This window comes from Aythya marila, assembly GCF_965140915.1.
Source record: "Aythya marila genome assembly, chromosome: 8".
Taxonomy (NCBI): Eukaryota; Metazoa; Chordata; class Aves; order Anseriformes; family Anatidae; genus Aythya; species Aythya marila.
The window spans coordinates 1,761,536-1,773,127 of NC_139049.1; the positions used below are offsets into that span (position 1 = coordinate 1,761,536).

At 35.7% G+C, this 11,592-nt stretch overlaps 2 protein-coding genes across 2 annotated transcripts in view; both read left to right on the top strand.

The window, feature by feature from the left end:
- The window catches only part of CCDC18 (coiled-coil domain containing 18), a 31,760-nt gene extending 27,971 nt beyond the window's left edge, over positions 1-3,789 (top strand). Inside the window, exons 28-29 of the mRNA XM_082766247.1 lie at positions 1,035-1,146; positions 3,724-3,789. Coding sequence (XP_082622373.1) covers positions 1,035-1,049 — 15 coding nt within the window. The 3' untranslated portion in view covers positions 1,050-1,146; positions 3,724-3,789. The remainder of the gene's footprint in view (positions 1-1,034; positions 1,147-3,723) is intronic.
- LOC309880875 (retinol dehydrogenase 8-like) lies at positions 3,661-11,334 on the top strand. Its single transcript, XM_082766263.1, has 6 exons — positions 3,661-3,792; positions 4,904-5,069; positions 6,300-6,475; positions 8,010-8,103; positions 9,761-9,944; positions 10,841-11,334. Exons 1-6 carry the CDS (start codon positions 3,696-3,698, stop codon positions 11,072-11,074), a joined length of 951 nt encoding a protein of 316 aa, XP_082622389.1. The 5' UTR covers positions 3,661-3,695; the 3' UTR covers positions 11,075-11,334.
- Positions 11,335-11,592: the final 258 nt, after the last annotated feature.

Sequence of the window (11,592 nt, forward strand, 5' to 3'; positions counted from 1 at the left end):
GTATAAAATAATTAGAAGTATGTGTAATAGTCTTTCATTCATTAGCTCTAAGCTTATTATGTGCTACTTATAGATGTCTGTGTACTCCATTTATAGCATTCCCTTAAGAATAAGCATCTAGCTAATAGGGAATAGATGCAACATAATGGATTTTATAGGTATAATTAACAGGAGCCATAGTATATTGTGATGTTACCAAATATTAGACTGCCTGATATGGGCCACAGTAATGGCTAATCTAAATGTAGCTGCTGTTAATCCTGTACGAGAGCAACCATTTTGTTTGCTCTCCTGGTTTTTGTTTTGTATTTTTTTTATAAATATACTGCCAAATAATTAAGTCCAGAATGCAAGTTCTTAAAGGAGGAGAAAAAGCCAAGCCCCTTAGAAATTAACAACAAAAAGCATGCTATAACTGACCATGCATTTCTGTTTACTTTATAAAATCCAGAATATATAACATTAATAAGATTTTTTAAATAAGATGCCTGTATTGGTAGAAATCATAGTTTTTTTTTCCTTTCACATGGTGGAAGCACTTCGATACTGTCAATATGTTGTTTAAAAACTCCTCATGAATTTTTAGAATCTTAAATTGTGAGGAACTTAAACGAAATAATCCAGTTCACAGAGAAACCTTAAGCCTTACAAAGTGCAATTATTTCAAAAGACAGTACTCCTTCAAATTCTACATATTTGTGGAGAATTTGTATATTAATATTTCTTCTCAAAATATGCTGCATAGAATTTTAGTACAGTTCTCTTAAAACTTAACATTGCTTACAAGTTTTTCAACATTTACTTATTTTGAAAGCAAATGCACTTCAGTTGACAGAACAGTAAACAGGAATTCAATAATAACTTCAGTCTAGGAGGCAGAGTTTGAGAAAGAAGCCATGGACTTGAGACCTGCGCATAGTTGGCTTAATTTGTTAAGAGAGATCTTCAAAATAAAAAGTAACATCTTACTGCAAAATGATTTAGATAGGGTAAATTGAACTCTGAAGTTTCTGATCAAAGATATTTTGTTGCAGGGGCAAGAACTATGACGGAAGAAATGTTGCCTATTGGACAAGCAGTAACCCAGGAATGCTGTTGCTGGCAACATAATAGTGCATACAAAGAGGAAATTTTAACATTGTATTTGTAAATTATGAATGTATTATTACTGATGCAAAAGCCAATCTTGTTTTTTCCAACTTTTTTTGAGATTATTGCCTTAATAAATTCACTTATTTTATTTTTCAGAAATAAATTTTAAGTATCTTGAATTATAGGAACTAGTTTCAGCTCTAGTGTCATGTAGTCCTCTCTTCCCCCCAGGATTTAAGATGATGTAGCTGTGTAGCACGTCTAATAAGAGCAAAATGGTATTATCTTTTTATCAGTTTTTCTTTGGGAATAGTTTTTTGTTGTTTGTTTGTCTGTCTTAAGATACTGTCCCTGCAACATTTTATGTTTATTAGAATGAACCTGTGTGTAAGAAATGTTAGGTCACTGATTTGGTCATTAATAGATGCTGGGAAAATCTGTGCACTTCACTCCAACCAGAGTCTTTCAGATGCAGAGTTGTGTGGGACAGGGCCGTAAGGCTTGACTGTTTCCTTACAAACTAAAACAGTTTTTCAGAAGTATTACACAATTTAGTGTAAATGGCTAGTGACCCCAGTCTTTAGTGCTTGTATTACATAAGTGCCAGAAACTGCAAATATGAGAGGCCTAAATCTGAGTCTGATTAATGCAAGCATTTATGTGCATTAAGATACGAGATTGCTAACTGGATATTCTGAATTACCAACGACATTTGATGTAGAGCAGAGAACAGAAATTAATTTAAGGCTTAAGCCTGAATGAGGTGTTTAGTGTTTTAAGAGTGCATCTCAGACAGAAAACAAAACAAACCAAAACCAAACCAAAACAAATTGTTGTATTTCAGGGACTCTGCAGGTGGAAGTGTGCTAACCTCCTTGGTAGTAGGTAGGTCAATTTAACTAGTTATTCAAACATGCTCCACAAGTCCAACTATTCTACTTCCAGTGGTTATACAAAATCAGGCACACACTTTGCAGCTGTTGATAAGTTCAAGATACACTCATATAAAGTATGTATTTCTGCAGTTTCAGATAATTTATTTTTCTCTTATAAAAATTATGATGTAGCAAAAAGTGCTGTTTATTTGGGGAAATTACTGTATGACATATTTCAGAATAAGCTATCTGCTCCTCTACATAACACTAAATTACAATCAGTAAAATTAATTTGACGAGCATAATTGAAAAAATATTTTTCCTCTTTTTAAGCAGATCAGTTTGCCTTCAGGCTAGGAATGTGTGCATCAAACTTCAGACTGGTCTTTTAAAGCAAAGGAACATTAAAGCCCTTCAAACCAAGATTTCAAGGGGAAAATATAACCTATCTGTAATTACAGTTGCATCACCACACTAGTGGAATTCCACTAACGTAGTATTGCATAAAGCCTTGCTTGCCCCTCCTACATGCACTAAATATAAATGTGCATGAGCAGCAATAGCAATTTGCCTAATGGCTGAATCAGCTAAACAGCATTTGCAGTAAAATTGTGTATCTAATTGTGTATACTAACTTCTTTGGTAAAGCCATGGGTCTAACCTGATAAATAAATAGAAACATAATTACAATTTCTCATTAACTTTAAATGTTGTATTGTTATTTTGCAGGTCTGAGAGGTTAATGATTTCATTTGTTATACTGTCAACATGAGTTTGTCTGGAAAGCTAACATCATTTCAGTGAAGCATTTCTGTAGAGTTCTACTCTTTTGAGTTACTAACTAGTTTACATCTACACAAATCCTGGAAAACTAAGTTAATTCTTCTGAACTGTATTGTATTAACATGGGGTTATTGTCTCTTGGAAAACTTTTTTCCTTCAGCTTGTCAGCTAGAGAATAGAAAATGTTCGAAGTCTTCAGTGATTGCAAGGATGTAGTGAAGTTGGTCAGTTTAGTGTCTTTCTAGTTGTTCTTCACTGCTAGCATGCTTGCTCACTTTCCCCCTTCTTGTATGGGAACAGTGCCAAAAATAAATGTGAGGAATCTGTCTAAATAACTTGTCTCCTTCCAAATCGACAGCATACTTTTCAGTTTACTTTTTCTATAAAGCCTGTTAGGACTTTTAGTTACAAACATGTCTATAATAATAAGATATCAGGGAATAAATTCAAGCGCTGCTCTATTTCAAAAGGATGTGGAGGGTGCTGTAAGCATTGAAATTCTGAACACCTTTAGCAAAGGGATCGTATTTTGGGTATTTGTCATTGATGTGAGTGCTGGACTGAACAACAGACTAGTTGTCTCTAGTGGCAGTTGTAATTGTGGCAAAGCTTTTTCTTCCAGTAATGTGCAAAATGATTATTTTACTATTTAAAAAATCTTATGTAGTTTACAAATGTTTCATTTCAAAGACTAATTAAGTTTTATATTAAATATTGTCCATATTGGTAATGCAGATTATAAGCTCATGCAGGAGCATCTGTTTCTGTTTTTGTCTAGTTGGAGATTATCCCTTAATCATGCAGGGTCCAGGTGTGCATTTTGGGATTTGTTGACTCAGGAAAGCTGCAGATAGCATTAAAGGCCAGTGACAATTATACTGTAGCTGCATTTAGGTTGTTGTGCCTCTGGGCAAGAACTCTTGCTTGAACCACACAGTGAAAAGGATGGCAAAAAGAAATGTCCTCATTACAGGTTGCTCCTCAGGAATTGGACTGGCCTTAGCTGTAAAAATGGCAAAAGATGAACAGAAAAGATTTAAAGGTAACAATATTTCTGTTATTTATCTTTATTTATGTATATGTATACGTTCTTCAATGCAATATTCTCTTCCCTCCCTCCATGATTTATCAGAGCTGACTATATTCAATCTGGTGATTGCTTTCCGTTTAACCCCCTTCTACCATGCAAGAAAATGCAATACAGTGCAAATAAACTGCTTCTTGTAAGCAGATGGTACTTCTGTACCTGTATCAAAGCTGAACACCTACTTGAACTTGTTACAAAATTAGTTTACAAAAAAACTCCACCATAAATAGTTGAAAATGCCTGCAGTGTGCTGCCTGGATATGCATTCACACAGTTAACTTTGCTTCTAGCTACTAAATTTCTGTTGAATGAAACATGCATGCCAATTGGAAGACCAACAAAATTAATTTAGGAAAAGAATTCTGAAATTTACATTTTTTCCCTGAAGTGTGATTCATTATTCCAACGTTGCTCACCCATAAAAGTGTGAGACTGGGATTTCTTTCTGTTGCAAAATGGGATATTTGCTATGACTGAAAATGGATGGCAAAGTAAATACAGCAATCTGTAGAAAATCAGTTTCTCAAGCTTATTCTTACGGTATTTTACTGCCAAGTGGCTGGATGCAGATTCATACTTTTTTTTTGGTAATCAGGGCGTAAGAACGATAAAACTAATTTCTAATTTGAGAAATAGGTTGCACAAATGAACATTTTTTGCAATCTGAGGAGCCAGCTGTCTTCCACTTCTTTTTTTTTTTTTTCCTAGTAAAGTTATGATATTTCTGCTAAACATATTGTGCTTGGATACTAAAGATGACTCAGCAGCCTGACTTGGTACCCATTGCTTTAAATTTTGCTGATAGTAGTGTCTTCTCATGCTGCATGTTTTACATTGCACATACTGGTTTAATTCTTCTTTTAGATTCCTTGAAGGTTTCAGAATGAGATTATGGAAAAATAGTGTCATGTGCATTGAAAATAAGTTCTTTCCACTTCAATTTTTAACTGGGTTTTATCAATGATATTTAAGATATGAATGAAACAATATTGTTTAATACTTCTCTGTTACATTACCACAGAAAAGGTTTCGTTTTTGACTAACTATTGCTTCTGGCATGTTGCAGTGTACGCCACAATGCGCAATCTGGCCAAGAAGGAGGCACTTGAGGAGGCTGCAGGTCGCAGGCTGGGCAAAACCCTGGAAATTAAACAACTGGATGTCTGTGATGAACAGTCCATTAAAACTTGTGTGAATAGTATCCCTGACAGAAGGATTGATGTCTTAGGCAAGTACAAGATGTATATGCTGTGAACAGATAAGTTTTCTGTTTTTCATCTATTCAAACACTCTGGAGAAGTTTAATTAGTGTATTTTTTAAATTATCAAATTAATAATAATTGCCTAATTTGTTCATTATTCTTAAGGCTTCATGCAGATATGGATTAAATCTCACTGTGCTTCCCTGAAGCAGGGAAACTTGTTTCTCCTATTTACAAAGGAGAAACTTGATCACAGAAAAGATACATCTTGGATAAGATGATGCAGTTTTTTAGTAAGTGTGAGAATAGAACTTTTGCCTAAATCTGTGTCTTCATGTACAACTTTCTGCCCTATAGATGAAGCACAGCTCTGTTCATAATAAAATTAATAGTGTTGTCTACTAAGAAAGCAATAGCACTTGGTAATTAGCAAGTAAAAGAACAAATGCAAAGTAAGAGTACTTTAATTTTGTATTGAGAATTATAGTTGTACTGTGCAAATCATTTAGCAAGAAGTGTTCTTGTACTATTTTGCTAAAAATAAATAGTAATAGAAGAAAGATGCTTATGTTCTCAGCAATGAAATCTCTAAGAAAATCAAGGACCTGTCTTCATTTTGAGAACTCATTAAAGAACCATTTAACAAAATTTTTCTGCAGACTGTATTATGCTCCGATTTGACACAGTAGTTTTATTGTAGCATGCCAGTTTTGTCATTCCCCACTTATAAACACCTAAGAGACACATGCACACACACAAAAAAAAACACAAACAAGTTTCTTTTTAAAGACTTGAATTTTTAAAGCAAACAAAAACCTAAAAGGCATACTAAAATATGGCCTAGTCTAGCACCTTTTGGAATAGATTGAAGTCTTGTATTCATTGGTATGGGCATTGACTATAGGCTCTAATTTATGCTACTGAATGATGAACAAATAATGATGATTCTTGACACATTTTCCTGTAATCCTTTCCTAATTTAAAGAAAAAGGACTAATCAGAAATAAATTGGTTAAAATGCAAAGTATCAGCTAATTGGATTTTTTAATTGGATTAAAACCATAATTAAGCAAAAAATAAAAATAGAGAAGTGTATTTGCAGAGCTTGACTAACACAATAATATCTTTTGTGCTTTAATCCTTTCTCTAAGCATTATTTAATCCCTAATCCTTATCTTACTTCTAAACGCCTTCCAGTAAAGATAAGCTAATGTTTAGGGATGTTATTGGTCACTGTCGTCTTCCGTTTTGTGCAGTTAGCAATGCTGGAATGGGGCTTATTGGACCAATTGAATGTCAGACCATCGATGAAATGAAAACGGTGATGGATACCAACTTCTTTGGACTGGTTCGACTCCTGAAGGAGATTTTGCCTGACATGAAGAGGAGAAAAAGCGGGCATATAGTTATAATAAGCAGTGTTATGGGAATACAAGGCAAAGTGTTGTTTTTTTTTTTTTTCTTTTTTAATCTAAAAGTTCAGTATGTACAATCTAGAACACACCTCTTTTTTTTTTTTTTCTCCCTAAAAAAAGTGTAGGAGTTAGCATATCTATTTATTGAGCTCTGTAATACTAAAACTCCAAGAAGCATAGCATTTATTTCTGGTGTTTTATGTATCCTAGTAGTATGCACAACTACTCTCAAGACATCTTAACAACAAAAGCTGTGGAGTGAATTCTTTTTTCATGGGAGTAAAGCTATCAGTTTTAAGTCAAATTCTATTTTTTATTTTATTATTATTATTTTAATTACTAGAGATTACCTGCAAAACAAGATTTAGTAATATCACTTTTCACTTTCCTGTTGGAAAGGATTCTGGGGACAGGCAAGCACACTTGCTATGCTGTGCTAATGGAACAAACTCCAGTCATGTCCTGGCCAACTGTACCATCTTTTGGTGAAGTTTCCCTACATAAAATTTCACAGAGCTAATTCTAGCAAGAAAAATTTCTACCACTCCCTCTGGTCTGACTGTATTTGTTTCAATTACTAAGGCACTGGCATTGATCTTAACCTGGATTATTCTGGTGAGCAAGTGTCCTAAAGCAAACTGCAAGTGTGGTTATCGGATTGCTGTACTGCTTTTTCCAAGTCATAGAATGGCTCAGATTGGAAGGGACCTTAAAGATCATTTAAGAGACACCTCCCTCTAGATCAGGTTGCTCAGGGCCCCATCCAACCTGGTCTTGCACACCTCCAGCGATGGAGCATCTGCAGCTTCTCTGGGCAACTTGTTCCAGGGCCTCACCACCCTCCGAGTGAAGAATTTCCTCCTGACCTCTAATCTCCCCTTTTTTATTTTAAAACCATTCCCCCTTGTCCTGTCATTATCTGACTGAGCAAAAAGTTGCTTTCCATCTTTTTTATAAGCTCCCTTTAAGCATTGAAAAGCTGCAGTAAGGTCACTCTGGAGCTTTCTCTTCTCCAGGGTAAACATCTCCAGCTCTCAGCCTGTCCCCATAGGAGAGGTGCTCCATTCCCCTGATCAACTTCATGGCCTTAAGCCCCTCAGATGCAAGATGGATCTCTTGCATAATCAAATCTGGTCAGTTTCTGTGTTTATCTCCAGTCTATTTGAAGTCTTGTTGATAAATAGTGCAGGTGGCATTGTATGTGTATACATTTATCCAGTAGACTATAGAATATTAAATAGCAGCCAGAGAGATCACAGTATCAGCTAGAAAGAGGAAAACCGTTAAGTTAGTCAAGCATGCTTTAGCATAAGGAATTTTGAGAACATATGCAAAAACAAACAAACAAAACAGCAGTATTTAATACTACTTAACTACTCAGAATATTAAACTACTATTACTAATGAACTGTCTCATTAAGAAAATCCTTGTGGATATTGGTCTAATGTATTTTCCCAGAATTTCTGTAGTCTTGCTAGGAAAACAAGTGTTAAAACTAAACTGCTTGCATGATGAATATGATCACATTCTCAGGCTGTTTTATTTGTACCATCAGGTATCTTATTTAATGATGTTTATGCTGCATCAAAGTTTGCGGTGGAAGGATTTTGCGAAAGTTTAGCTATACAAGCACTGAAGTTCAAACTGCAGTAAGTATCGATCCACAGGTGTAAATTACACTTTAGACAGTTTTAAATATATTCAGAGTTACTGCACAAATGTTTAAAGCTTGCTGCTGTCTAGGAGAAACAGATTGAGAAACCCACGGAAATCATATATCACAAAAGGCGTCAAAGCGTCCACATTCTTCACACTACATAAATAATTTTGATACAAAAATAAACATTCTTATAGACAGTTAGAGGTTTTTAGGTTTGGACAAAATATACTCTATTTAATACTTCTGAAAACAGATTCTTGCATATAATATTGTAGAAATAAAATAATACCAACCTGTAATGTTTTCCTTTTAAAAGGATAACAGTCCTTTCTAGAGGTCAAGATAAAAAAGGTCAAGGGCTCAAAGACAGCATGTGGAAATTCATCAGAAAGGAACACAGGATGAGATTCCTATAAGGACAGGAGGTGGGAGGAAAGCAACAAGAATGCAGTACTATTTTTCAGTGTTTAAGACAGTATTTGAGAGAACAGTCCTGTTCGTTGTCTAGGGGACTTCAGTGATTTGTCAAATGTATTCACTTTGGTATAATTCTCCCACCGTTCTTTGTGTGAAGTCCAACAACGGTTAAACATCCCTTGTGTCTCTGTATGCTTGAGTGTTTAGCTCCTGTACAGTGGGAGAAGAGACAGCTGCTGTCATGGGATTACATGACTTTGATTTTGTATAAATCAAACTTTGATTTTGTATAAATCTCTGAAAAGCCTGGACAGATTTAAAATGAGTATTGTAATAATAAAAAGCAAAAACAGAAAAAAAGAAGGTTTAAAAAATGTAGTGTGCAGAATGTAGTACAGGAAAAGTTCAAGGTCCAGTGTGAAGAGTGATGCAGGAGAAAAGGCTTTAATTCCAGCAGCAGTTGGAATTCTGCTGTCAAGGTCAATAGTAGATTTAGTTCTAAAGAAGAGCCTGCCCAAAATTCAACCCTATGAAGAGATCCTATCCCAAGGAGTGTCTTATTAGAAGTTGTGACTGGGGATAATTACTGTCTGAGAGTAGAACCAGAAAAGATCTGACCAGTATCAAAATAAATTTTTCCATATTTGGCAGCAGCCAAATTGGTCTATCAACAGCAAAATTCTCAGTATTTTGTTTTATATGGTATTGTAGGGGAATCTTGAGTTATGTGATATTGACAGCTTGACAAATAAAATCCATGTTTTCGCAACTTTCATCTACTTCTAGTATTATCATGAGAAAGCTGTAGCAAATCTATGTAGGATTTTGTCCATATATATATATATATATTTTAACTTTATGATCCTGAAGTTATTTTTTCTTTGTATTTCTGAAATTCTTGTGGATAAATAATTTTCAGATTCTACATCTGTGAGATGGCAGGTAGTAACTGTACTCACTTCCATATGAATTAAGTTGCTGTGCTTCCCTGAAATTTAAGCTCTACAGACTTTCTGATCTATGGGGATGGGTAGGAGTTTCAATAATTCAGTATTCATTGAATAAATTCAACATGTTATTGATCACCTTGTCAAAATATAATGTTAACATTGCTTGCTAGCATGTAATCAAGACTGCAATTCTTTAATGTACTTTTTAAAGAAGTATAGAGAGGTGTGTTTCCCATGAGGAGAGTAGTCCGTAACCAGTATATCTTGGCTTTTGAATAGGTTAAGTCTGATTGAACCAGGCCCAGTGATTACAGAGTTTGAAAGAAAAGTGTTTGAAGATGGAATGAAAATGGATCTTTCAGCTGCAGATGAGGAAACAGCTGAGATGTTTACTAATATTTACCTTAAAAATTACAAACAAATTTTCCAGAGCCTGGGACAAAGTGCTGAGGATGTTGCAGAGGTAACCTACCAACAAATCTCTTCTCTTGTGTATTTTTAATTTAAGAATGCACCAGTTGGTTGGTGATGTGTTTTTTTGTTTTTGTTTGTTTGTTTTTGTAGAAATGTTAAGATATAAGTACATGGAATTTATGTAATTTAAAATAATTTTTAAAACCTTGAGAGAATTTCAAATCTTAAACAAAACCAGTAAGAACATTAAAAGAATGTTTGTTTTTCAATTTAAGACTATTGTGAACTGTAACTTACACGCAACTGGAGACATGGACCATCTGGTGAAGTCTGGGCATTCCGCAGTGCTACCTTCTGTCTCTGCAGGGTTCCTACCTTTGGGAACCTTTGTTTAAAGCCTCTCTATCTCACTAATACTCCCTTCACTAATGCAAGGCTAATATGAAGTTCACTTGGCTACCGTACAACACCAAGGCATAATAGAAAATACCTGGACATAGTTCCTGGTGTTTAGGGCTGTCTTCAGGAAGGGGACAACAATTTCAGGTGCTGGGTCCTACTGAGGAGCTTCAAGTGTCAGCTGAAGCTTCCCTATCTTGCTGCAAAGCGCACTGTTCTGATCCTTTTCCAGTCAGCAGTAAGAGAAAGTATCTACCTATTGTGGGCCTACAGGAATAACTTTGGAGGACTATGCAGGATAGTTAAGTGTAAAGTGCTATCATCATGCTGTAGATGAACAGAATTAGGACCATGCATAAGTACTTCTGGCTTTAACATTATTTTAAGAAAAAAAATGTAATGACATTTTCATAAAACTACATGCAGCATTTTACACAATGCTAAAACTTTATTCTTCCACTTTTCCTCTCCTTAGCTGAAAACTAAATGTTTAATTTACTATTTTGGTAAGGGTTCTTTAAATATTTCATTTTTCTTTCTTGACAGCATACAGTAAAGATAATTCTTGCAGAAAACCCACCTTTTCGCCATCAGACCAACACCTTGTACACGCCGATGACAACTCTCAAATATGCAGATCCAAATGGCGATCTACCCATTGATATATTCTACAAAATGGTTTTTCATCATGACAAAATCTTCAGTGCAAGTCTTAACTTTATCAAATTGCTAAGGTGGAGAAGCAGAAAGAGCTTTGACCTAGGAAAACCCTCACAATAAGCATGAGATTGTGTAACCTGGAACATTTGTTATAGTTACTATTTTGTTAAATGTCTTATGATTTGATGCAAGCTCAAAGATATTAATCTCAATGCATGTATCTTGAACTTTAGTTTGCCAGACCTTAAAATTAAAATGCTCTTAACTATAGGTTTAGTCTGCTTTATAGAGATTTGTTTTCATGGAAACAAGCATCGACTACTTCTTAAGTATTTAATATACGTAATATAATATATATATACAAAAAACAACCCGTGCTTCTTCACTGCTTACAATGTAGCAGCACAGCCCGCCTGATTCTCAGCACCGGCTGATTTTCCTGCAGCCGCAGCGCTCTCGTTCCGGGCCCGCTGGCGCCCGCCGCCCTTCCCCAGCGCCCCCCTCTCCGTGTCACGTGTCGCTCCGCCCAGCCCCCCGCCCGGCCCGGCCGCCCCACGTGACCCCGCCCCCCGCGGCACCGCCGCTTCCGGCTCTGGGCGGGTAGGCAGGGGAGGAGGCGGGAGGCAGGCGGCGGAAGC